This window comes from Aricia agestis, chromosome 10 (genome assembly GCF_905147365.1).
Source record: "Aricia agestis chromosome 10, ilAriAges1.1, whole genome shotgun sequence".
NCBI lineage: Eukaryota > Metazoa > Arthropoda > Insecta > Lepidoptera > Lycaenidae > Aricia > Aricia agestis.
In genome coordinates, this window is record NC_056415.1 from 8316599 (window position 1) to 8343454 (window position 26856).

At 34.5% G+C, this 26856-nt stretch overlaps 3 protein-coding genes across 4 annotated transcripts; 1 reads left to right on the top strand and 2 right to left on the bottom strand.

Moving 5' to 3' along the window:
• Window positions 1-5147: 5147 nt before the first annotated feature.
• LOC121730958 (integrator complex subunit 12) lies at window positions 5148-6262 on the bottom strand. 2 transcript variants are annotated; one of them, XM_042120203.1, is made up of 3 exons: window positions 5685-6262; window positions 5213-5525; window positions 5148-5176 (listed from the first exon to the last, which is right to left on the bottom strand). In XM_042120203.1, the coding sequence occupies exons 1-2, from the start codon at window positions 6111-6113 to the stop codon at window positions 5238-5240; spliced, it is 717 nt and encodes a 238-aa protein (XP_041976137.1). In that variant the 5' UTR covers window positions 6114-6262; the 3' UTR covers window positions 5148-5176; window positions 5213-5237. The 2 variants fall into 2 exon arrangements, with proteins under 2 accessions (XP_041976137.1, XP_041976136.1); XM_042120202.1 differs by having other exon boundaries at window positions 5173-5525.
• Window positions 6263-9200: 2938 nt separating this feature from the next.
• Window positions 9201-12652, top strand: LOC121731045. Its single transcript, XM_042120362.1, has 5 exons — window positions 9201-9535; window positions 9621-9842; window positions 10194-10331; window positions 10510-10729; window positions 11968-12652. Exons 1-5 carry the CDS (start codon window positions 9290-9292, stop codon window positions 12423-12425), a joined length of 1284 nt encoding a protein of 427 aa, XP_041976296.1. The 5' UTR covers window positions 9201-9289; the 3' UTR covers window positions 12426-12652.
• An 8850-nt stretch (window positions 12653-21502) lies between these two features.
• LOC121730969 (GTP-binding protein Di-Ras2) lies at window positions 21503-26571 on the bottom strand. Its single transcript, XM_042120221.1, has 4 exons — window positions 26130-26571; window positions 25398-25493; window positions 22141-22401; window positions 21503-21984 (listed from the first exon to the last, which is right to left on the bottom strand). The coding sequence occupies exons 1-4, from the start codon at window positions 26265-26267 to the stop codon at window positions 21850-21852; spliced, it is 630 nt and encodes a 209-aa protein (XP_041976155.1). The 5' UTR covers window positions 26268-26571; the 3' UTR covers window positions 21503-21849.
• Between the last annotated feature and the right edge of the window lie 285 nt (window positions 26572-26856).

Below are 26856 nucleotides of genomic sequence, written 5' to 3' on the forward strand. Positions count from 1 at the left end.
TAATTATTTATTACCATAAATTTTACCTAACAGCTCCTTATGCCTATCAAACTAATGTTGTTTTACAATATTGCAAAAGGCTTTAACCGCGATCGAAAACAACATGGTATATGTTACAAAACGGCCCTTATTACATTTATTTATTTGGCAATTGGATAGATAATAATTACTTAGAGAAAATAAAACATACCAACTTACCTACTTGTAGCAATACTGTTTTAATCCCTTGAAACACTTCACTAATCACTACACACGAACGTAATAATTTTAAACCCAACCGCCCACATGACACTCTACTATAAAACTACTATCGATTGGCAATATGTTTATTCCGATTTGAGAAAGAAGGCGTTACAGTAATGTTACAGAAATGTCTCATTCTCAACTCTACTGGGATAGAATCAAGTTTGAACGCAGCATCCCGACACTCCCGAACCGCCCCCTTGCTTGAGTAGCCAATGAGAAAACGCCCCCTCCGCTATTGGTTACACGTAGGGAAAACAGTGAAACATAATAACAGCTGTAGCTTTTTTCCTGTAAAAATAGCGAACGTAGAGACTTTTTCTACGTATTTCGTAAGCTTTTAATTTTGTGTAACGAGAACAAAAAATATACAGTTACTCAATAGGTATGTTTTTAAGGTATTAGGGGGCGTCCACAAATTAGGTGAAATGTTTTTTAAATTTTCTGACCCTCCTTCCCCCTGGTAAGATTTCGTGAGATTTTATTAAACCCCCTCCCCATCCCCCAATTTCAAGTGAGATTTTCCAAAATGTGGATTTCTTGCTTAAACGCGTTGGATTGTTTGACAGTCAGTTTATAACGTCAAGTCGAAGAATGAATGAAATTATTTTCTTTCGAACGAATTAGTGAATGAACTTAATCATAGTTATTAGTTACGGTTAGGTACGCTTACGATTAAATCTTAAACATGCATCATGTTATAATTTTAATGAAATGGACCAAAATAGTATACATGTATATTTTTTTGTAGCAATAAGAAAAAAATTACATGAGATTTGCCGAGACCCTCTCTCCAACGTAAGATTAGATGAGATTTAACTCGATATACCCCTCCCCTCTATCACCTCACGTAATAAACGTGGCGTCCACCCCCTTAGTTACATCGAATAGTAGAGCAATTCGTTTGTTGTGCTTTTTTTATAAAATTAGGGAGCAAACGTTTCACCTCAGTGCTGGATTACCGCATAGGCTCGTGAAGCCCGGGCCTAGGGTGGCGCGAAAAACATAATGTGAAAAAATAAACTACTATACCTACTCATAAAAAGACTGAACGCGCAGTTGTTAAATAGAATATATTATCTATATACCTACTCTGTATAATGTATATAGAAATTTTTTTTTATTTTTAGGGTTTCGTAGCCAAATGGCAAAAAACGAAACCCTTATAGATTCGTCATGTCTGTCCGTATGTCACAGCCATTTTCTCCTAAACTATAAGGGCTATATTGATGAAACTTTTGGTACATAGATATAGTATTCTGTGAACCGCATTAAGATTTTATACAAAAATAGTAATTTATGTAAGTAATAATAAATGTTGGAAAAAATTCAGTATATATATATACTGAATTTTTTTTTATCAAACCCATACGTGTATTTATGGATAGGTCTTCAATTTATCAAAATATTGTATAGAATTTTGTTTGATCAAAAGGGGTGGCATATTAAGAGTGGGCCTAGGGCGGCAAAATGCTTAATCCGCCACTGGGTCACCTGATAGAAGGCAACTACCGTCGCCCATGAACACTCGCAACATCAGATTATTGCAATCGTCTATGACTAGTCTAAGGGCAGCTGTATTCACATTCAGTTTGATTAACGCGAGTGCAGGAGAAATTAAAGGACTTGCACTAATTTGTCACTGTCCACACCTGTGGACCACACTTATTTCCTCCTGAATCCTGATTACTATAATCACCTGCAATAATCACCAGTCACCTGCACTTATCACTAATCAAAGTGAATTCAGGCCATTAGACTGGCTATAAACGGAATCCTATTACCTTAGTACTAAATCTTCGCTATGGATCAGTCTGCCTGTGTGTATTTTTTAGGGTTTCGTAATCCGTACTCAAAGGGTAAAAACGGGACCTTATTATTACTAAGACTTCGTTGTTTGCTCGTCCGTCTGTCTGTCTCCAAGCTGTATCTGAAGAACCGCTATAGGTAGCTAGACTTAGGTATGGAATTTTTACAGATTATGTTTTCTGTTACCGTTATAACAACAAATACTAAAAACAAAATAAAATTTATGTTTATGGGGGATTTCCGTTAAAAACAAAACAACCCTTAGTGCTCGACTCCGAGTCGCACTTGGCCGATTATTTAAGAACTAAGTAAGTTCTTGATAGTGTCCGACCGAAGGTCTATTTTTGGCCGAAGCCGAAGGTTTATAATCTTAATCGCTCGACTCTCAGTAATTCATTTTAACCGACTCAAAAAAAGGAGGTTATCAATTCGACGCGTATGTATGTAATATTTCCAGAACTGCCCAATTTTCGTATAGGTATGTTAGTCTGTAATCTATAGGTATCGGCGTCTGAACAAATGTGCCAAATTACAAGTGTATGTATGTAGGTATGTATGTATGTTTTTATGTTTTTATGTTTGTGTTCGCATATCTCTGGAACTACCATTGCGATTTCAGCAATTCTTTTTTTGTTGTACTAGGTATTTTTCAACTTAAGGAATAGTGCAAGTTTCATAAAAATCGGTTCAGTAGTTTTGGAGATACGGACTTTTAATTCTCAATTACGTATAATTTTAAAGTCGTTTTATCTTTTTAAAATACAGTTATGTTCAATATGTCTACTAGCTACAATTAATTATTTCAAAACTTCAGTATTGAAGGTTTACCTATATATTGAGTCTCTCATAAAGAAGTCTATTTAGAGATGGTAAGTAATAAAAGTTTGTGATTTCGTGATTTATTCAATAATTTGTGGACTACAAATAATTGATTAAGTTTAAGGAATGACTCAAATAAGTAAGTAGTTCGTAGTTCGAAAACGGATGAGAATTCAGAAAAAGAGTATAGAATCAAAATTATAGAGAATTTAATAAGTTTTTTTTCATCTTAGAATGTTTTTTGCTACAACGCATCGTTTTTAAGTAATTATTAGCCAAAAACCAAAAATTGAGACTTTTGTCACTCTCAAAATACAATCTCAAATAACAATAATTAGACCAATCAATCAGTCTTTCCTTAACTCGACTAGACCAAAACTAGAGTAATATATAAAATAAACAAAAATTAACTTCTTAATAAATAATTAAATGATTTATTAAGAAGTTAGTGTTTGTTTGTTGTATTTGACAGTGACTCCCAATGGCCTCAGCATACACGACCGGTCCGTCGCTCTCTCACGTCTCACTCAGTATTTCGTATAATTTCGACGGTTGCTCGGGCCTTCGGCAAAGCTTCGGCTACGGCCGGGTTTTAGGCCGAAGCCGAAGGTTATTCGCCGAAGGTGTTTTTTTTTTGGCCGAAGGCGGCCGAAGCCGCAGCCGAAGCTTCGGTCGGACACTAGTTCTTGTCCCTTGAAATCAATAATGATGGATATGTCGCTAGCAACGACGACGTTACGTCGAAGTTCGAACTTTGTTTATCACGAAGGGACCGTACCTAATAGCAGAGTCGACAGAACTAAGAAATAGTACTTACCTAGGCTAGCTACCTCGACTTCAAACAAACGGGTGAATATAGGTACGCGAGTTAGTGCCGTGGCGTGGGCGCTATTATGGCTATTATGGGCGTACCCAGGGGCCAGAGGGGTTTCACAAAATAAATGGCAATTTTGCTGGCAAGTGCGATTTAAAAATTAAGTGTTGGAAACAAAATATCTTTGCAGTCAGATTAATAGGTATTTAAAGTCAATTTTCATGATTTTTTGTTTCAATATAAGTACCTACTGGTTCCAGTCCGACCATCTTCTCGAAAAAGGTATGCTGCCCCCCCCCGCCTCCATTAACGCATTAGTAGTGGTTACTGGAGGGTGCACACTTCCTGTGCACCCAAAAAAAAATTTAATCGATCGGGTGCTGGGAAGGGGTTCCCAGCGTTAATAATTAAAAGTAGGAAAATTATTATTATTTTATTATTTTCATGTGGGTTCAGTTCAGTGACGCGAGATTATAACTAATCTCGCGTCACGCTATTTTCTTGTCTTGTCGCGCTATGTTTTTTTACATGCTAACTGGAACTTTTTTACATACATTGGAACCAGTAGGTATGTAAAAAAAATAGCCAGACAAAAATATCGATGGGAAGGTTCGGAATACAATAGTTTGAAATCGGCAAGTTTCCGTACAAATTCAATGTTTTCAATTTCAAGAATTGTTTTCGGTACCTTCCCACCGATATTTTTGTCTGGCTATTTTTTTGGAATTACATAAACTAATTATTTTGGGATTACATACGAGGAACACATACACACCCTAAAGTATTATCACTTAGTTTTGTTACAAACTGTATTATTAGGTACTATCAGAGAAGAGAAATTAATTCATAAGCAGTTTTGGCTTGAAGAGGTTACACAAAAGGTATATATAAGTATATACCTTTACATACCTATACGTTATATACATATAACCTCACTTGTGCATTTACCTCTATACTCTATAAGCCTATAGTATCAAAGTATGGATTAGGGTGCATTTCTCTTGCTCGAAATCTTCGCTCCGCTTCGCTGTCATTCCGCTGGAATAGCACGATTGGTCAATTCAACTCTCCGCTTCAGTGGAAACGCAGCCTTATGGATAGTCTGTCTAGATTTAAGTTGATTTATATTCTCCACATACTGTCTGGTCACATACTCACTGTGCTACATCCCACATCACAAAATAAAACAATATCATATCTTCAAAAATTATGTTTATTTGCTTCCTGTCAAGTTATAAGTTAAAATATTACATTCTAGTAAAAGTTTTAGAAGAAACATTATGTTGTCTTCTTTATAACCTACCCCAAGATACAAATTATAAAAAGTAAATAATTATTATAATGTTTATCCGAGGAAATTGAGAGGAGGAGGAAGGATTCCTAAGCAGTTGACAATCCAACATCATTTGGTTGGATCATGTCAATTCAATGTTATTTGTGATCTGTCGGCTAGGTTTGACATAACAACTAAACTGTAGATCCCTCATCTGCCTAGGAATCAACTTCTATAATGATGGTACCACAGACATAGATCAAGATGGTACCTATTTCTTCATTTGCTCTTTTTCTTTTCATGTTGTTTTGCTGCTTTCTTCTTCATAATTTGTATTCTTTTGTCAGCTGATATTATGTTTATGTTTGGCGTAACCACTTTGGAAGGTGGAGACGAGCCACTAGATATTTTGACAGGTGTAGTTGATCCAGAAACTCTGGTTGGTGATTTTGAGGCGGGTGATGATTTTGTCGAATATGTAGCAGCAAAACTTTGTGACGATAGACACGTTGCGCACGACCACCCTGATGCCATATCTTCATCACTGATGACAGGCTTGTGGCAATCCTGAAATAAAAAAAGTAATAAAAACCTGATACTAAACCTAAGAAAATATTCTTCTAAAGTAGTGGTATAACAATAAAAGTTTATTTTATATTCAGTAAATGCTATTTTTTTTATATTTGTGTCATGTATTTGTTTAAGAACTCAGGTCAAGAAAGTTACCTGATGATACAAAGCATGACACGCATCACATTCCACCAGCCTGTTTCCTGCTTGCACGGCTATTTGACGACACACGACACAGGTCAAGTCTTCTTGTAAGAAGTCGAATGCTAGATCTCCATCCATCACAGAATCGTCATTCTCGCGTTCAGGAATCTGGATCTGTTGCGGGCTTTGTTGCGGTATTGCCACAGTTTTTGTGCTGGCCGCGTTCTTGTCACTTTTGTGCTTAGATCTAGAAGGCGACTCCATTTTCTCCTCGTTGAGGTACTTCTTTGGCAGAACATTACCGAGGGTTTTTGAGTTCCCGTATGTTTGCCTTATGGTGTCATCTAAGGTTAGACGAAGTTGCTCTGTCGAGTCCGACGCGCTTGAATGTAAATATTTCAAACAAAGTTTGATTGCTGGATCGAAATCTATAGATGACATGATATAAGGATTATTTTAATCTCGTAGATTCTACGGCACTCTGTTTATTATTAATACCAATGATATTCTACATATATTTTCATATAATATCATTGAATAATATATATATACAAAATCTAAAACCGGAGTCCGGACCAATGATTAAGGAAAAAGTCAATGGCACAGATTACTAATATATATGTCAATGGTCTGGACTACGGACAACTTTGGAAATTCTTTTTCTTCTTCTTTTTTTTTTCATATAATGGCACTTCGGCTATAACCATGGCCAGTGTCAAGTATAATATTATGGCGGGAAAACAATATTCTATAATACAATTTTTTATATATTATCGTCAGGTCAGTCAGGTCCAAAGTCTAGTCAAAGTCTAAGTATAAAGTCAATACAGTGAAGAAGTCAAGTCGGTCGATTCAGTAAAGTGGTAGGGCGCTTTACTGAAACTTTTGATGGAGTTTTGGAGGGAACACAAAAGAGCACGTTTCTGGTTACTACATCACTTTCCCACACTTGTGCACGATAACGAATATTTAATAGTTAATATCCTACCAATATTACACATTAAAAACCCAGATAACACAATTTTAGGAAAATAATATAAAAACACAACATCACTTTTTCACATTCTCCCAAAAAACCTTTTTCTTCTTCTGAATCTGTCAATAACCAAAACATTATGTCACTCAAATATTTTTTACTATTTACTATATACTTTGGCTATTTAACAATGGCCAGTGTCGAGTATAAAGGGGAAGATTTCATAGTCAGAGGGCGCCACGCGTATGATCTATTTACGTTCTATGGTTCAGAGCGGTTCATACGAAATATTTTTGTATAACGTTTACCTGTGCCACGTTTACCTGTCTGATGTTTACCTGTGCAATGTATTGTACCTGGAAATTAAATCAGCTCAAAGAAGAATTAAAGAAGAGGGGTGCTTCCTGTAGTGGAAGAAAGGCAGACCTTGTAGAGAGGTTAGTAAATAAAAGTAAATAAATTACTACAGTACTTTATATTTTCTTGGTGAATGTTTTTACTGATTAACATTAAACTCTTGACCATAATTCTATGAACCTTTATTCACTTCGTTTATTATTGTTTGTGAAAAACAAGTTCTAAGCTATCTTCTGCTTTTGTAGGCTTAAGAAGCGTATGATAGAAATTTTAACTTCACTGATAAATCATGTCCCTCAGAACCAGTACAAACCGAAGTTATGGTCATACCAAAAGACGATTATTATAAAGATATAAATAAACATCAAATACAAGAGTATTTTGGAGAGTGAGTATATTAATTCATTTAATAAACTTTTTGTACCTATAAAAGATCATTTTTCATAATCAGGAAAAAGTTTGCTGTGTTACTCTACTTACTTTATTTTAATTCTTTCAGATGCAGTCAATCATTAATAAAGGGGAAAAGTTTATACGAGAATAGATACCTTCTTATATTAAGAGCTGTCTCGATAAATGATTTTACATAATACTTATATAAAAGGTTTTTGTAAAGCAGCAATGAAAAAACTCAGTATGAGGTTAATATTAAATTTTACAAAAATGGTATATTAGAAGAGACTAATTGTGAATGAACAGCTGGATCTGGAGTTAATTCACATTGCAAGCATGTTGCTACTGTGTTGTTTGGTACAGTTGATATGATTGAACATAAAACTGTAGTATTAGAGGAAGTGTCCACTCAAAAGCTATAGAGTTTTCATCGCCCGAAGAAAAAATATTCTTCCTCACCTCTGAAAGCACAAAATTTACCATACAAAAGAATTAGAAGAAAAGTTTTATAATAATTTTCTGTAAAATGATGTCCACAAAATCGTAAATATGAAGATTGCGATTTCGCCAATTCTGGCCGTTTTATTGCTTTAGCCCACAACCTTTTCCTATTTTTATCTTTTGGGAACAAAAGATAACCATTTTCCTTGCATCCCGGCACTGCACACTTTGTCATTTTTATTAGATTTATTATAAAAACGTCAAAAATATCTCAAATGTAATGATGCACAGCTGATAGGCATAGCGGATCATAGGAATCGCGACACCTAGCGGAGAAAAATGGCAAAAATCTTCCCCAATGTGGCGGGAAAATATTTTTTATATTACAATTATTTTCAGCTTCGTTTTTCTATATTGTCAGGTCTAGGGAGATCACAGACGGCACACTTTTTGTGTTATCGAGTCTGCGGCGCACATACAATCTGCATGGCCGTGCCATGCCAACTGTATGTGCGCTGCAGACTCGATCACACAAAAAGTGTGCCGTTTGCGATCTCCCCTAAAGTGTAGTCAAAGTCTAAGTAAAAGTCAATACAGTCAAGAAGTCAAGTTGGTCGATTCAGTAAAATGGTAGACGCTTTACTAAAACTTTCGATGGAGTTTTGGAGGGAACACAAAATAACACGTTTCTGGCTTCTTGATATTGCATCACTTTCCTACACTTGTGCACGATAACGAATATCTAATGGTTAATTACTTAATATCCTACCAATATTACACATTAAAAATCCAATAAACACAATTTTAGGAAATTAATACAGAAACACATCACTCTTGTCCCTTTCACATCCCCAGAAAAGCTCTCAAATATTTTTTGTATAAATATTTTGAACAACGTGACCATTTTAGCCCCGCTGTATAATTATTCAGCGAATTAACACACTTTAACTCGGAAGCGGACTGCGAACTCGGAACATCAAATTTTCCATTTTTTTTTATTTTGAGAACTATCTTTTAGCAATAATAATAACATTTGATCCTACTTTTCATAGTGCAGTTTTTATGGTTTTTATGACGAAAATGATTGCCATCAGTGATCAGACTGCAGAGTGCAGATTGCAGACATCGTTGAAGGTCCTTTTCCTTGAGAGTCTTTACTCAAAAGGAAAAAAGAAATAAATGTCACTATGACAGATTTTTAGCCAATCAATGGGGTCCCGGTAACAGCTGTTAACTGTCAAAACTCAGATTGTCAGTTGTCTTTAGTTACCTACTGTAGGCGGTTGCCGGTTGCACAGATCATAGATAATACAGATATATATATTGGCACAGATCACAGACTACTAGTATATATTGGCGGTTGTGAACTTGTGAGTTGTGACGAAATGTTCAATTTTCGGAAGATTTATTCAAATTCCATAAGAAGATAATAAAACTTTATAATAGAAATATGTGTATAAGAAGCATATGCATTGTCTTTATGTTGTTATGTGGTACTTTTCTAATCAGATGTCACAGACAGATAGGGCCTGACCCTTGGGACTATGAAAGTACTACAAAAAATGAATTTAAAGATGATACGCCACCAGATCTTAAGGCTCAAGCGTTTAAAAGAGCATCGACGATGAACAATGGTTACGGTGATTGGTTTTATAGGCGGTTGTTAGCAATAGTACTAAAAGGTGGAAATGTACAGGTAATTAACAATTTTTAGATGATGATGTCAACGTTACAATATATTTGTGCGCTAAATTAATACAACTAATTTCTTAAATTGGTAGAAGCAAGAGGATGGAAGCGTTGAGATATTATTGCAAATGAGAATAAGTCAAGAACGATGGAAAATCATGGAGGAGTACATCGTTGAAAATTCTGCACTAAGTGAAGATATGTTTAGAAGATCTATCGGTTACATAGAAGATTCCATATATAAACCTACGGTATCTGAGAAGATTGTAATGGCCTGGAGTGAATATATTCAGTTTTATTTATTTGAATATAAAGTAAGCATGAGACTTTATCAATTTTTTATCTTACTCATGGACGTACCGAGGGTGGGGCTGCTGCCCCCCCTGGATCATGTTGACGTCCCTACTAAGTATATTATCTAGTACTTTTATCTATAAAAATTAAGAAAACGAATTTTTGCCATTTGCAATACAATATTTTTACAACTTAAAATTATTAATATTTTATCCCTTATAAACACCTAGCTTATGAAAAATCTGATTCCCCCCCTGGCCCAGAACCTGGGTAATTTGCCCCCCCCCCCTGGCACCAGAACCTGGGTAATTTGCCCCCCCCTTACTTATAAGTTTTTATAATATTGTCATGATGTTGTTACTTGTTTTCAGCAATATATTACCTGGTGCTTGGGCTGCACGGCGGCAGTGTCATTAACAATTTGGCTATGGAAGCATATTTCACACAAACATGTTCTAATATTGGTCTTTGCTTTATTGTATCTGTATGAAGTTTTTATATCCTACAAAGTAAGTACTAAAATAGAAATTATAAAAAAATAAAATTAGTCATTTATAATTTAATATTCTTTCCAATAATCCCTTTTTGACATGGTTGAACTAAAAAAAGCAAGATAAATAATTTAATAAGAGTTTAGATATGCAACATAGCTAGAATATAATTAAAATACTTGAATGCAATTTCCAGGAGGCAGAAAAGGAGGAGCTTAATGCATTTATAAAAGCTGTAAACACATGCAAATGGCAAATTTGGACTTCGGAATGCGAGGTGCCACCTCCTGATCTGCTAGTGTTCCTCAAGCATATGAACCCATTAAAGATCGCCATTAGAATGTTTTCGACACTCATAACAGAGCCAATGCTGACAATACATGAAACTGTAAAGATAATGGTGGAAGGATTAACAGGTATGGATTTATAGACTTGAAACATTTTTTGTACTTATTCTGGACTAACTATTAACCTCAATTTTCTGTCATTTTTTCAGTTTCAATTATATGTTGATCCTACTATCCTACTTCCTACTATCATACTAATATTTTAAAGGCGAAAGTTTGTTTGGATGTATGGATGTGTGGATGTATGGATGTTTGTTACTCTTTCACGCAAAAACTACTGAACGGATTTTAATGAAACTTTACAATAACATAGCATATACATCAGAATAACACATAGGCTACAATTTTAACCGACTTTCAAAATGGGGGAGGTGTTATGTTCGTTTTCCTATGTTCCCTGCCATTTGTCAACCGATTTTCAAAACATACTCTTCAGGTTTTACTTTTGGTATATAGGGTATCATCCCAATTTGGTATTATATTCACAAAAGTGGTTATCTGATAAAGGATCCATAAGTAATCGAGGGAACTCCTCAAAATTTATAGGGAAACATGTGGTGACTTCGGTTTCGTGAGAAGTATTCTAAGCATATGCTACCAACAAGTAATATTTTGCACCGAGGTATACCTGGTATACCGTGGTTCGGATGGTGCTGAGAGAACACCTGATTCTTGGGAGTTTCGGCGTTGTTTTAAGAACGGAAAGCATATATGCTACTATGCAAATTACATTCATCATCATCATCTCTATCTTGTTATACCATGCATCCTCCCATGGTTATGACTTATGAGCCTGTAATGACCCTGTTATTGGTACTTTTCAGTCTTTTAAACCGAGACTCGAGTTTGTAAAGCGATAATTTTAAAAAAACTATAAGTACCTACCTAATATTATAAACCTGAAGAGTATGTTTGCTTGAACGCGTTAATCTCAGGAACTATAGGTCCGATTTAAAAACTTATTTCAGTGTTAGATAGCTCATTTATCGAGTAAGACTATAGGCTATATATCATCACGCTAAGACTAATACGACCGAAGAAACTCAGGAAAATGTAAGAAAAACGGGGGAAGTATTAGAAATTACGAACTACTGGAGCAATTTTTATGGCAATATTTGGCACAGATATAGAGTAAACGAAGTGAAGGGAGTAGGGACATAAGAGCTATTTTTTATGGGAAAATGTACGGTTTCCGTAAAATTCCTAATTTACACGGGCGAAGCCGCGAGGGACATCTAGTAACGGAATAATTTAAGATTACTATCAAATTTATCATGTTCTAAAATTATGTTTTTCTTTTGTTTCAGATGGATTATTGTATCCCTTTAACAAAATAATGTATGGAATAATAGTTTTAATTTTTAGTGGAATGATAATGTATTTATTGATTTCAGTCATGTGCAACTTTATCTTAAATATACCTTTTAAACTTCACCTACCATTTATGAAAATATTTTTAAGTCAACGTAAAAGAAATTTAAATAATTTTAATGCCACCCCTTCGAGAAATGATAATGGTGACCGAATAAGTGGAGATACTCTGAGACAACTCCTAGATGTTTTAAAAGATCGCCAAACAAATCAATTAGGGACCCATCAGGCAATCACAAACGGTTCAGAAAAGAACAAAAAGTTGAAAAGACTTACTAAAATGGGTAATCAAGCTATGTCCAGTACATCTAGTTTAACTAAAAATCTGGGCAGTAAACTAAGTAAGATTAAATTTAGACCTAGTCATAATGGTAGTGGAGACGCAGGAAATTAAGTACCATAATAAATGTTATGAAAATATGTAAGCTATAAAAAATCAGTATGTATTAAATGAAAATCTCGAAACTTTCATGAAGATTGCTCTCTAAAGTCAAAAAAACCTCTTTTGTACCTAAATACATATTTCATTCATAGTATGTTGGAAATAGTTATTGTGATGAAAGCAAACTGTAACATCTTTTTTATGCAATGTTTTAAATGTTTACTTAACATAAACTTCCTGTGTTTTTTAACATTCCTTTGTAATTAAGAAATATTATTATATTGTATATTATAATATTATAGTCTCTAAGATGTAAGACTTTATTATGAGTTGTCTTAAAGATAAATAGCACAAAATATAAATAATTGTTTATTAAATTTATGTTTTGCGGTCATTTAAAAAATGTTTTTATAAAAAGTGCCTAATTAGATGACAGTTACTTTTTTTTTAAACCTGAAAGGTTTTTAAAACTATATAATGTATTTTGTCAATGTTTAATAGTAGAGTAGCACAATAATCATAATAATATTATGATTATTATAATTGCCTTATCGCTTTTGGCTATATATGTAAACTGTATAGGAGAATTTAGTAGGGGGGATGATTAAAAGTCAATATTGTTATCACTTATCATGATGAACTTAAGATAAATTCCTATTTTAGAGGTATGTTTGGGCAACCTGCTTATAAAGTTGTAGGTTTAAAATTTTTTAATCTATGACACGAACTGTAAGTTTAATATACTAGGTGCCTCTTAATATGTTTTATACAATAGCGTTGGAACAAAAATAATGTAGAAAAGGTTAGGGTGTTTACACACGCGCCGCCGTGTGTAAACTGCCTTATTAGGTTAGTTACTCTGATTGACCTTTAGTGGGCTTTGGCCTGAGTCCTGACCAAGCATAGCTAGGTCAGAAAATCTTACTTTGGGACTTCCATTCATGTTCTTAACACCATTATACACTATTATATCATGCCTGTAACTCCGTTGCGCCATTATTGGTATATCGCGCGGGAACCGTACATTTTTCGGGGATAAAAAGTATCGGTTAAACAGCTTGGGCGTGAAGAGGTTACATACAGGCGCTTACGCATTTATAATATCAGTATGGATTTCATGTAGCATGTTTTCTACCATTTCTACCTTATTTTAGTTTAGACCCGTGTAAAATTAGACCCAGTTTTTATAGTGGCATATTATGATGTATGTTAAAATAATATTTTTATTGTTATACTTAAGTACCTACTAACTGTGATAACTCATAATAATATTTTTAATTTTTAGTAAGTAAAAAGTGTTTTTATGTGCTTTAAATTAAACACAGTAATACTTCAGATTTTTTTTATTTTTGTGATGAATCGAATACGAAGTGTGACAAGAAATATTGAAATTTGTAGGAAGTAGAAACATTCAGTTCAGGTATAAGAAGCAAATTCAAAACAATAGTACAGTATTCACATAGGAAACTATCTCGATTTCGTCTTATTATCTAAACTATTGGTCAACAAACATTCGCAACCTCATAATAAATAACATCATAACAAATTCGTCAATATTTACAGTAATCCTACTAAGGGAATCTTGTGAAAACGTGTGTATAAATTGTGAGTGTTCCAAAATTAGTCGTTAGGTTTTTGTACCTACTGTGTCCTATAAGTGGGCCAATATTTCTCACTAACTTTATACGCAAGTCCCCGAATACAAAAATGTTTTGAAAAAGGCATAAATAGACACTAACGTCTTTCAATCGCGCTCAAATATAGCATTATCTTGTTTCCTCTCCGATGTTAATATTTAGATAGCAAAGAGTGAAAGAGAAAACTAGTGTTAGGACTTAGGGTCAATTTATATTAGCGCAGAGTCTAAGCGCATCGAAGCGAATTTCCAAAAACTGAGCACAGGAAATTCAACCTTAACTCCAGGAAGTAACGCACACATTACTTCTGCGAGACCAATCGGCCTTGGTCGGGCGCATTCGCGCGAATGCACGCGCCTTTTTAAATTCTCAGAAGTAATAAAGTGCGTTAACGCTTTGAAGTTAAGGTTGAATTTGTTTCAGTCACTTTTGATACTAATTCGCTTCGATGCGCTTCGACTCTGCGCTAGTATAAATTGACCCTTAGGCCTCTTCCAACTTTCGATCTATGCGTCGACCGGACTTTAGAACATTCACAATATAAACACGTCAATTCCCCACAGTCAGCCCATAAAATATATGACAATCAGAGAATCGAAGCAAGAGTAGGACCGAAATAAAATCCTTGACAGTATTGGAGTAATGTAACTCGTAAGTAACTTATTGTCACATATTAATTAAGGCGCTGACATTTTAAACTGTTTAGACTTTAGAGCTAAGCGCACGCGACTTGTCTAGGTCTCTAAACTATATCTATTGTCTTACTTGTACAGAGGTAAACTTCGTACTTTGATCATTTACGCCGTTAGTGCACCGACGCAGCGAACCGCGAAACAGCGGCGGACAGATCTCTGTCTCACCCGTCACAACAACGCTTTATATTGCATCTCGCTTTATCCCTCTTTCGCAGATTTTTGGCGGTTCGCAGCGTTAGTGAACTAGCGGCGTAAGTCCCAATTTCACCAACAGCAAAAGTGTTCAGTATAAGCTTCTTTTACATTAATACGAAGAACGATATCAATTACTTTACCATGCCTTGGTGAAAATGACGCTTAAGACATTCTGATAAGGCCGTAGCGGAACTTTTGCGGTGTGGTTCTATGGCCTGTTCACTATTGCTTCGTTGCCAGCGCAGGTTATGGGCCAGATTGTTTTACGGTCACACTTACTAGTGTAATAATACAAAAAAAATGCTTAGGTAAAAACAGTTGAAGTCTAGCAATTAAACACTATAAATAGTAAATACGCTGCAAGATTATTCGTATATTTTAATGTTTTGATGAGCTTTATTACAATATTAGACCTTTTCTTTTGCATATACGGCACTGAACACGCAGGTCTGATGCTTTTTGTCTCCTTCGGGCACGAAAACATTGCTATCTCGCTCTCCAGCTGGACTAAAACGAGATAGCACAAAATTCGTTCGCGAGTGAGACAAATAGCGTTAAACCGTTTTGAATTTCTGCGTGTTTACTGACACGTGTGCATATTTTATTTTCTCCATAGTTGTGTGAAACGTAGTAAAAACAAAACGACGCAATACATATTTAAAATGTGATTAAGATTATGTAGGTAAATGTCTACAGAAATAGCTAGATTTCTACTTTAATATTATTGCCATAATATAATATTTGGGCACCATTATTTATAAGTATGCTATAGTTCGGTGTAAGTACTATTTTCTACAGACTAATGCGAATAACTCGTTTACTCGAATAGGCGTGATCATTACAAAGCTCTTACGTTACGTGTGCTACCCTTTAATATACTTGTACAGATACATTATCTTAGGAGACAAACCTATACATAAACAATACTCAGATAAGCTTGTGAAACAGAAACCACCTTGAACAAAATTTACGCAGCGTATAGACTATAGGTATTCAAAGTTTGCTGTCCTTCTCTATCGTGTAGCATTACTAGTGTGCTAGACGGAGACAGGTAAACCTTTTATAGTTATTCGCTGTGTAAATATATTTATTAATAAGGATTAGAACCTTCTCAATATCATATACACTAAACAAGCGATATAAACCTCCATTAACCGGTTTCTAAATTTTTTTAAGCGAAGTTTATTCATTTTAAATGTATGTTCGTATGTGGTATCAGTTTTACCACAGTCATGGCTGTAACTGATGGATAACCTACCGTGTAAGAGCGTGACAGACGGTAGCATGAAGTTGATTGACGAAAATCAGTCACGAATTTTGAGTGAGTGTTGTCACATCTGAGAAAATAGGAAAAAAATTAGAAACGTATACCTTTGAAAATTTTGGCTTTGACTCACATAAAAACATAAAACTGAAGAGAATTGAGTGACCGTCTAATACCATTCGTCAGTCCATCAGTCACCTTCAGTCAAACAATTCATGATTGACGGTATCGACTGTCGCTTGCATGAGCGTGTAATGGATGCCATAGTGTGACTGGTTCGTCAATCGCGTAACTTATATTACCGCTATTTAATAAATAAACTCCTTTAAAAAAACTTTAGACACCAGGCACAAAGATGTTTTACAATTGACTGAGACGTAAGCTCATTTACCTGAATATTGTTTATTCATATCTACAGCCTATTAAGTATTAACTGTGACTAATGTTTAACAAATTTATAGATCGTAAGTTAAATTGTAAATTCGATGTGGCTTTGAAAAAATATGCTGTTTCCGAAATCGAACACTCATTTGCCAGGTTTCTGAGGCTTTGACTGAAGTTTATCTTTTCACTAGAGTTTGGCTAACGTCGAAATATTAACCAATTAACAACGCCGTTGAAAAGATAAACTTAAAAATACTCAGAAACTGGACAGTGTAGGTAATAGGTAGATATAAAGTTAATAAGAGGATAATTAATTTTTATTTTAGAATAGGAATGTACTAAGTTGCATTATTAAGTCTAATTTTTAGTCACAAATTCAGAAATATTAAGACGACTGTGTATGTATCACATGCATAGGAAATAGATGTAACATCACACAAATTGTAAATAATAAAGCTTTAAGCTGCTTAGCCCTTTATGATGAAATGTAGATCTAATATTGTTCTAAAAAATATTTGATAAAGATGACTCAGTTTGAAAATACTTACCTACCCCTTACTAACGCAAAAAATTAAGCCACACTGTGTATTAGAACGTTATAAAATCGCATATCGCATTTGTCCTTGACTGACAAACGACTTTTTGGGCGTATATCAGTCAAAGAAAAAACACACGATCTTACAAAGTCTTTATAACAGTATGGACTTTTTTAGCAATTTTATGAAATAGGCGTAGTTCATTTTTGCTCATTACAGACAGTGAACAATATGTGTAATTAGATTTTATAATCGAAAACTATAGTTTTCACATTTTCCCTTAAGAAAATAATTACATACAATGAATAACATCAAACAACTTGGTCCAGTTTCAATGAATAACAATATTATTCTAATCAAGAGCTCGTTACGACTTTTTCGAATAAATAAACAAAAGTAACGGGCAAACTGCCCTTAACATTACACCCTTGATTGTTAATAGACGAAGAAACATTTTTCAACTTAGTCAAAAAAGAAACTTCTCGAAATTTAAAATGCAATAATGGTAATAATTTTTGACACGTTTGCGTTTTATGTAACAGTTTAGGCGTACCTATTTGCTAAAACGCTAAGTAACGACTCCTATGACTGACTAGATAACAATACACGCAACGACTAAAAACTTTTAATGGAATTGCAAACAAGATCTTTGCAAATTAATGTTATTACAGCAATATTAAAAAAAAAACTGGGCGATGACAATGACAGACACTAATTTTCGAGCGGCGCTTTCTAAGAGCTCCTACACACTAGCCGTTGTTAAACGCACGCGTTCGATGTGCGTTTTTCAACAATCGCTGTATCCGCGTAAATAATTCGATTCGCAAACGACATCTACTTTTTTACGTTCACTTATGATTGCTCGGGATGTGCCTAAAATTATCTACGTTACAATAGAGGCATAGCCGTTTATTATAAGTAACAAGTATCAGTTATTGTCAACTTTCTGAAACATAATTAATAATGTACTCTCGTACGATCAAATAGCGCTTTAATGTTAGAATAAACTGTCCGAGGTCTTCAGCCAAATCAATGTCCTTCATATCATCGTATCCAAGTTACACATAGCCATCCCCAAAACTACATCACTGTAAATGAAGGTAACATACCGTTTCTGAAAAGTCGCAGCGTATTTTGGGCCTATTCTGCAAGGCCTTTATTATTTCGTTTAATATTTTAAAATTTAGGAAATTTAATGTAGTATTTAGATTTAGAACCTTAAACGCATCAAAATAGAAACTGGAATGTATTTTTGCTGTAGTATTTTAAATAAAAGTAATATTACGGTCTCACTAATCAAATCTTCAACATCCTATGCCCATATTGACATTGTATACAAATCACTCTAACATTACCTATCCTTACCTAACTTTAACATCTCGCATACGAATAATCGACTAGATAAATATTCAAACTTTGGACTTACTAATTGGATATGTAAGTGAACGATATTAAACAAAGTGCATCAAATTTCAAAACTAGCGATGGCTACTACGATGGCAAAATTATTGCGAATATGTCGCTCATACTATGCCCCATTTGCTTTACCCTCCTACTAATAAAGCATATTCATGCATCTTTCGTCTTTGTCTATCATTTGACTTTTCAATGTACAAGACGAAGATAAGTACACGTAGTAGTTATTCTCTATTTAAATATTTTTTTTAGTAAGAGGGTTTATGTTTAGATGTTATTATGAGTTTTATATTTTACCTTCGAGTTGATTGATTCAATTTTGGCTAAAGAGTTCAGCCTATAGTTAGGTTTTGTACAACACATACTTATTGTATATGCAATTACCTAGTACATTTTTGGCACTTGTGGATTTATAACTCATAATATCATCTCAGACGGTTATACAATTAATATACAATCTTTAGCCACAGTTGTCTATGACATAGACTTTTCGTTTTCGACTATAATAATTGTACACCTTGTAGACTACTTCATGTAGTAGCTGTCTACTAATTTTGGTCGACTAAGACTAGTATTATAGCTTGTAATCATAAAGCATTGACAATTTACTTATCTTAGTGTTTGACAAATGAATAGCAAATTATTATTAAAGAGCCAAAAACAATATCATGAACATCATGTTTAACAATATACATATTACATTGTAATATCTTATACACATAAAATTATGTAACAGTACTCTAACAAACTTCATTTCGTTGTATTTCCACACTTAAGTAATTAGACAAACTTCACGTTATTTTGCTGTATTATTGATGAAGGATGTACCATAAGAGAAATTGATTGAAGGCAGACGGCGGACCGACATATTTTGGTCGAATTATGACAAGTCCAGCCAGCTAATGACAGCTAATGCTCGATTTACACGGGTGAATAACGGGTCGATTTTAGTCGCGCGGAAAGTCACCAGTCGAATCGCCTCACAGTGGTCCGAAAGCGCTAAACAGTGGACATTCGCGAAAAAGTTCGATTTTGGTGTGGACAAAAATACCATTCGATAGATTTTAAGAGGAGTAAAAATAAATCCTTATTAAGTTTTTTATAAAAATGTATTTTTTAAGGTGAAAAAAAAACTTATAAAGGATTTGTTGTTACTCCTTAGGAAATCTATCGAATAGTATTTTTTTCCACACCTAAAAAGTTAGTAAAATTATAAAAAATTCTGAACCCCTCTACTGCAAAAAGCTGCACGTAAATTTTCGTATTTTTTTTTTCTAAACCTTACATACCACTAGAACTTTACTTGTTTCAAAAATGAACCAGAATGACCTAGTAGATTTTGAAAAAAATCTATTTATAGATTCCTTCCCATACAATATTTTAGTAATTTTTTTTTTCACCTTAAAAAATACATTTTTATAAAAAACTTAATAAGGATTTATTGTTACTCTTTAGGAAATCTTTCGAATAGTATTTTTTCCACACCTAAAAAGTTACTAAAATTATTTCAAAATTTTGAACCCCTCTACAAAAGGCTGCACGTAAATTTTCATAATTTTTTTTCTACACCTTATATACCACTAGAACTTTACTTGTTTCAAAAATGAGCCAGAATGACCTAGTAGTTTTTGCAAAAAATCTATTTATAGATTCTTTCCCATACAACTATTTCGTAATTATGTTTTTTCAGCTAAAATATACATTTTATAAAAAACTTATTAAGGATTTATTATTACTCCTCTTAAAATCTATCGGATGGTATTTTTTTCCACACCAAAATCAAACTTTTTACGAATGTCCACTATTTAGCGATTTCGGATCACTGTGCGCCTGGCTAAGCCGAATCGCCACCCCATTTACATATTCTACAAATATCGCCTGTGCCGCCCGAGATCTCCGCTATGTATTTGCAGCAAGCGATCGCTTGCGACTGAGCGTCTGCACGGTCGATTTTAGTCACCAGCCGCATGCGGCCATTGGCCGCACGACTTTTGGGCTCGCAGCTTTAACCGCATGCGGCGTAGTCGAATTGCCATTTAGACGGTCGATTTTCGCCGTGCGGCGTAAATAGTCACCCGTGTAAATCCAGCATAACTCGCTAGCTAGCCAAATTGCGTAGGTCCACTATCTACCGAGGAATCCATTTTAATGATACATGGAACCAAAGACTAATGAAAGCTGGCAGCTTCATAGTCCTTGGGAATAACATTTTTTCAATATACAGTTAACAATAATATTAGTTTGAATGCAAACGTTAAAATTACAGCCCACTAAAATGATACTTATTATTAAACTGCTTGCTTTGATTTCTAGCTTACAATGAAAAAAAAATGGATAAATATAAAAGAAAACATATGAATATACATCATACATATATAATTACTCATTATAAAATAAGTAATAAGAATAACTAAACATTAAAATTATTATCAGTGGCAAAATACATGCTTTTTTTAATGACTAGATTTTACATTATTCTGCACAGTCTAAACAACATTAGGCAACTATATTTATTTTAACAACAACATAATATTATAAAGGCACAGCCTGAGTCAAAAAAATGCTTCACACAGTTTTGGCAATTTTTCTATTCTGTCAGTGCAAAAAAAAATACAATAAGTGTAATACTTATTAAATAATTCAAAATAAAATACTTATTTAAAGAATAAAGCCAACTTCGTAAAATAAAATAACAATAATTTTAAACATTAATCAGCAATGAACAATCTTTCTAACATAATACTAAGTTTGTGCATAAAATTATAATTTATTGTCATATGAATGGACTAATTTACAGGTTGTAAGGGTGAACACCGTTATCCTTAAAACCATCAATAGAGCCCGTCAAAATTAACAACTTTTTCTATGAGAACAATGCTGGGAACTCAAAAAAAAATGCCTTCTTCATACACATACAAATTGCCCGGATCGGCAATTTGTATGGGTATGACGACGGATTTTTTTGAGTTCCCAGCATTGTTCTCATAGAAAAAGTTGTTCATTTTGATGGGCTCTTTTTTAAGGATATTGGTGTTCACCCGAACAACCTGTATGTATAACAGTATTTTTTCGCCATAGTGATCCAGACTAACTTACTAAAAATCTAGCTTCACTAAATAAATAATTCACTAAAAATTCTTTGAACACAAGAACATTAACAACAGAAGAAATATTTTAAAACATATTACTATAATGTTACCTCTCGTGTTAGAGTTTAGACTTATGATTGCCATTTGTTCTTAAAACCTAATGTTGCTTATGACTTACCAAAAACAGCGGTGGGTATTCAGATCAAACTAATAAACCGTCTTACATGACGAGACACTTCTCTCTGCCACTGGCCGAAGCTTCTCCGCCCTCTTTGACAACTTTTTCTTTTTTCTTCTTCCCTTTTCCGTCCACTTGCAAAGATACATTTCTATTCTTTTCCATGTTAAGAAGTTCCTGTAATTTAAATAAATAGATATCAATTGCATGTATTATAAAATACAATGAAACAAAAGAATGTAAAGTTGAGTTTATAGTTTGAAGGTTAATATTATTTTCAAGTAACTACACATTCACTTGCTGGAAATAGTTGAATGATTGATAATAATTCACCTGAAATAACTGTGTTACATTGTGATTGGTCTTGGCTGATGTTTCCATGAATGAAACACCCCATGTTTGGGCCTGTGCCTGACCCTCTGCAGCAGAGACCTCCCGGATCTCGGGACTCTCGTCACATTTGTTGCCGGCTAACATCACCGGGATGTTTGGGAGATCTGCACCTTTTATTTCCTTTATTGTTTGCCATATCGGCTTTAACTCTTCCAATGACTGTCGACTGCTCACTGAGTACACAAGAATGAATGCATGTCCCTAAAAATAGAGAACAATAATTTTGAGTTTTAAAGTAAGGAACGTACGAATTTATTAGAAAAGCAAAATAATTTGCAGCCCACTTATATTAAGTCTAATTAAGAAGACAAAACAGTTCTTTATTATGGTTTACTATGATCTAGGAAAAAAATCAATACTAATATTTTAGTAGGGAAGCCCAGGGTGCTATTTGTGTAGTCACTCAAGGGTTATGGAGACCTAGTAGGTTTTTCACATTAGGTAAAACTGATAAAAAATTTAATAAAAAAATAATAAAGTAATATTCTACTTCATAATTGTTGTTACGGTGTGTCGGGACCCTGGGGACCGCCAAGTAAACTACGACAACAGCGACTTTTGAATTTTGTATCGCCATAATAGTCGCTGATTCTCTCGATTCGGGTCGCTGTGAACTGACCCTTAAACTATAATGTTATGTGAAATCAAACATCTACATTAGAATTCCCCCGACACACCTTGACAACAATTATTATGGACTAAAATATTACTTTACATTTATAAATTACTAGATGTCCCGCGCGGCTTCGCCCGCGTAAATTAGGAATTTTACGGAAACCGTACATTTTCCCATAAAAAATAGCTTATGTCCCTACTCCCTTCCCTTGGTCTACTCTATATCTGTGCCAAATATTGCCATAAAAAATGCTCCAGTAGTTCGTAATTTCTAATATTTCCCCGTTTTTCCCACATTTTCCTGAGTTTCTTCGGTCGTATTAGTCTTAGCGTGATAATATATAGTCTTACTCGATAAATGAGCTAACACTGAAACACAGAATAATATATATTAGTAGTACCAACAGAAGTCCAACTCGTGAAACCCGTTTAAAAAAATAACAACTCTTGCTGCGATACTATAAAGTTCAAATTCCGACCGCGCAGTGCTAGGTGCCTACAATTATATTTGCCTACATGTGCGCTCTCTTTCTATCGCGTAAGAGGTACCCCGTCTGACGAAATCAAGATGGTCACCTTTTAGAAAATAAAATAATCTTCTTTTAATTACTATAGCTACTAATAGCAAACTTTTTTATAGTAATAATCAAATTTTAGTAACCCAACGTATATTTTATAAACATACGTTGGGTTACTAAAATCAAGCAAACATACTTACTCTTCAGGTTTATAGTATTAGGTAGGTACTTATAGTTTTTTTCTTTTTAATTATCGCTTGACAAACCGAGTCTCGATCTAAAACACTATGAAAAGTACCAATAACATTCATTATAGGCTCATTCATAAGTCATAACGATGCATGGTATAATATGGTAGTGATGATGATGATGAATGTAATTTGCATAGTAGCATATGCTTTCCGTTCTTAAAACAACGCCGAAACGCCCAAACTTATCTCGTCTATAATGAATCAGGAGTTCTCTTAGCACCTTCCGAACCACGGTGTACCAGGTATACCTCGATGCAAAATCTTACTTGTTGGTAGCATATGCTTAGAATACTTCTCACGAAACCGAAGTCACCACTTGTTTCCTTATCAATTTTGAGGAGTTCCCTCGATTACTTATGGATCCTTCATCAGATCACTACTTTTGTGAATATAATACCAAATTGGGACGATACCCTATATACCAAAAGAAAAATTTTGAAAATCGGTTAACAAACGGCGGAGTAATCGTTGAACATAAGAAAACGAAGATAACACCTCCCCCATTTTGAAAGTCGGTTAAAATTGTAGCCTATGTGTTATTCTGATGTATAAGCTATGATATTGTAAAGTTTCATTAAAATCCGTTCAGTAGTTTTTGCGTGAAAGAGTAACAAACATCCATACATCTATACATCCATAGACCATAGTCCATACATCCAAACAAACTTTCGCCTTTATAATATTAGTAGGAAGTAGGAAGTAGGATTTAAACCTTAAAGTCAGTATTTAAGTAAGTAAGTAAATGTTATTTCATTACTTTTTAAAGTTGTTTGGCGGGGGTTTTATAAATATTTTTTTCGACGTGGGAGAGCCATGCTTCGGCGCGAATGTGCCGGCTCGACCGGAGAAATACCACGGGCTCACAGAAAACCGGCGAACAGCGCTTGCGCTGTGTTTTGCAGAGTGAATGAGTTTACCGGAAGCCCAATCCCCTACTCTCCCCTATTTTCATCCCTACCCTCCCCTATTCCATTCCCTACTCTCCCTATTACCCTATTCCCTCTTAAAAGGCCGGCAACGCACCTGCAGCTCTTCTGATGCTGCGAGTGTCCATAGGCGACGGTAGTTGCTTTCCATCAGGTGACCTGTTTGCTCGTTTGCCCCCTTATTTCATAAAAAAAAAATTCTTCATTTAATTTTAATTGATGACTTGTGCAGAATCATTCCTATCAATAGGATCCTACCAACGAATACCATCTATAAATGTCCTCTTGGATGAGTGGAGAGTCAACATGAGCCCAAACATGAAAGCACCACTTTGGGTTCATACAGAGCTCGGCTCCTATATAATCCAGGTGATGCTGCTGCAGCAGCATGCAAACATATACTGTTTATCCACGACTTAATGGTTGTCGCAATTTAAATGAGCCCAAATTGTTTATGTAAGAAATTGCATACTTAATAACAAAAAAAATCTTAATTTGTAATAGACTTTTTTGCAGTCAGTACTTGCGGGCGTTTGATCTTTCGGGGAGTTATGACCTATGACCGAATGTCATAGGCCTGCATCCTTGTCACTCTTGTTACAAATAATATTGGTATCTCGCACTTGACTACGTAGATATATTTTTAGTTTCTGTGTGTGAGTAATGTTTTGAGTGTATTGTTTTAGGATTGCTTTTCAAATGACATTTCTTGGAGTACACCACTTCTACCTCAGTTTAAATAGAATTCTTTGGGAAATCCCCTCTTCCCCTCCCTAACTATTTTTTAATATAAAGATACCTTGAGAATATGATAATAATACATACAAAAGAATAATTGTTTGGCTCCATAAATACATCATCTAGTTATTAATTATTAAACATCATACCTTGCTGATTGACAACCTTTGCATGGCCGGAAACTGATGGGATCCTGTGGTATCTGTTATTTGAAGAGTGCAAATTGTTTTGTTGCTGCTTATCACCTGTAATCAAAAATAATTCAATGGTGAAAATATAAAATGAAAACTAAACTTTAAAATATAAAATTGATTATTATTAATGACTAGCTATTGCCCGTGACTTTGTCCGCGTTAGCATAGTAGATCACATCCCAAGTATTATTATGGTACAAAAATATTCAATGTACATAATTGACTTTCCTACGATTTTATTATATATAGATGTTCCGCGTGGCTTTGCTCGCGTAATTTAGGAATTTCACACAACCATACATTTTTCCGCAAAAAATAGCCTCTGTCCCTTCACGTGGTCTATTCTTCATGTTTGTCAAATAACATAAAAATTTCTCCAGTAGTTCTTAAGATAATAAACAATTTCAAATAATTTCCCTCCGTTTTTTCCACATTTTCCTCTATTTATTTGCTCCTATTAGTCTTAGCGTGATAAAGCCTTCCTCAATAAATGGGCTATCTAACACTGAAAGAATTTTTCAAATCGGACCAGTAGTTCCTGAGATTAGCGCGTTCAAACAAACAAACAAACTCTGCAGAATTATAATATTAGTATAGATTATAATATTAGTTAGATTATAATCTCAGGCAGCATTCTGTTTAAACTAATAACACTGCACTATATGAAGTCTACAGTAAAATCCTTACTTGTCTGTATGTGTCTTCTATAGTAGGTATATAAGATTCTCTGAAAGTGCCTTTGACGAATCGCAAAACAAGAGAACTCTTCCCAACACCCCCAGCTCCAAATACCACAACACGGTAATCATTACTTTGTTCCGGCATTACTGTTTATTGTTACAGCGATTTTAAAGGGAAATCCAGTAGTCACAAATCTACAATAACTTCAATATCTCCTTTTAAAGCATTTTTCCGACTACAAATTATTGTGTTACTTTCAAGTATCTTGAAGCCGTTTCTTGAAAAAAATCATCACAAAAATTTACTTAAAACATTTTCCGTGTCCACAGTTTGTGATGTCTAATTCGAAATAGCAATTATAATTATGCGTTTAGCATTAAGTTATGAAAAATCATGCGTAACTCAATTCATAAATTTTATTAGTCAAATGAATCGACTTCGGTCTTCAGATTCGGACATTTTCGACAATTCAAGCGTGACGTTTATACTTCTTAAAAAAACGGTAGACGCTAGCATCAACAAGATCATAATTTGCCAAATAAAAATATTATTACGCTTTTTATGGATGTGGCAACTGTCAAGTGGCAGTGGCGCCTGGATGGCGGGGCCCGCGCGCCACTGCCACATCCATTATCGGCCGGTAATGATATCGTGGACCGTTAGCATTTTATATAGTTTGTGTCGTGGACGTACGCGGACCGCGGTAAAGCCGGTAAATTTGTGTTATTGCGGC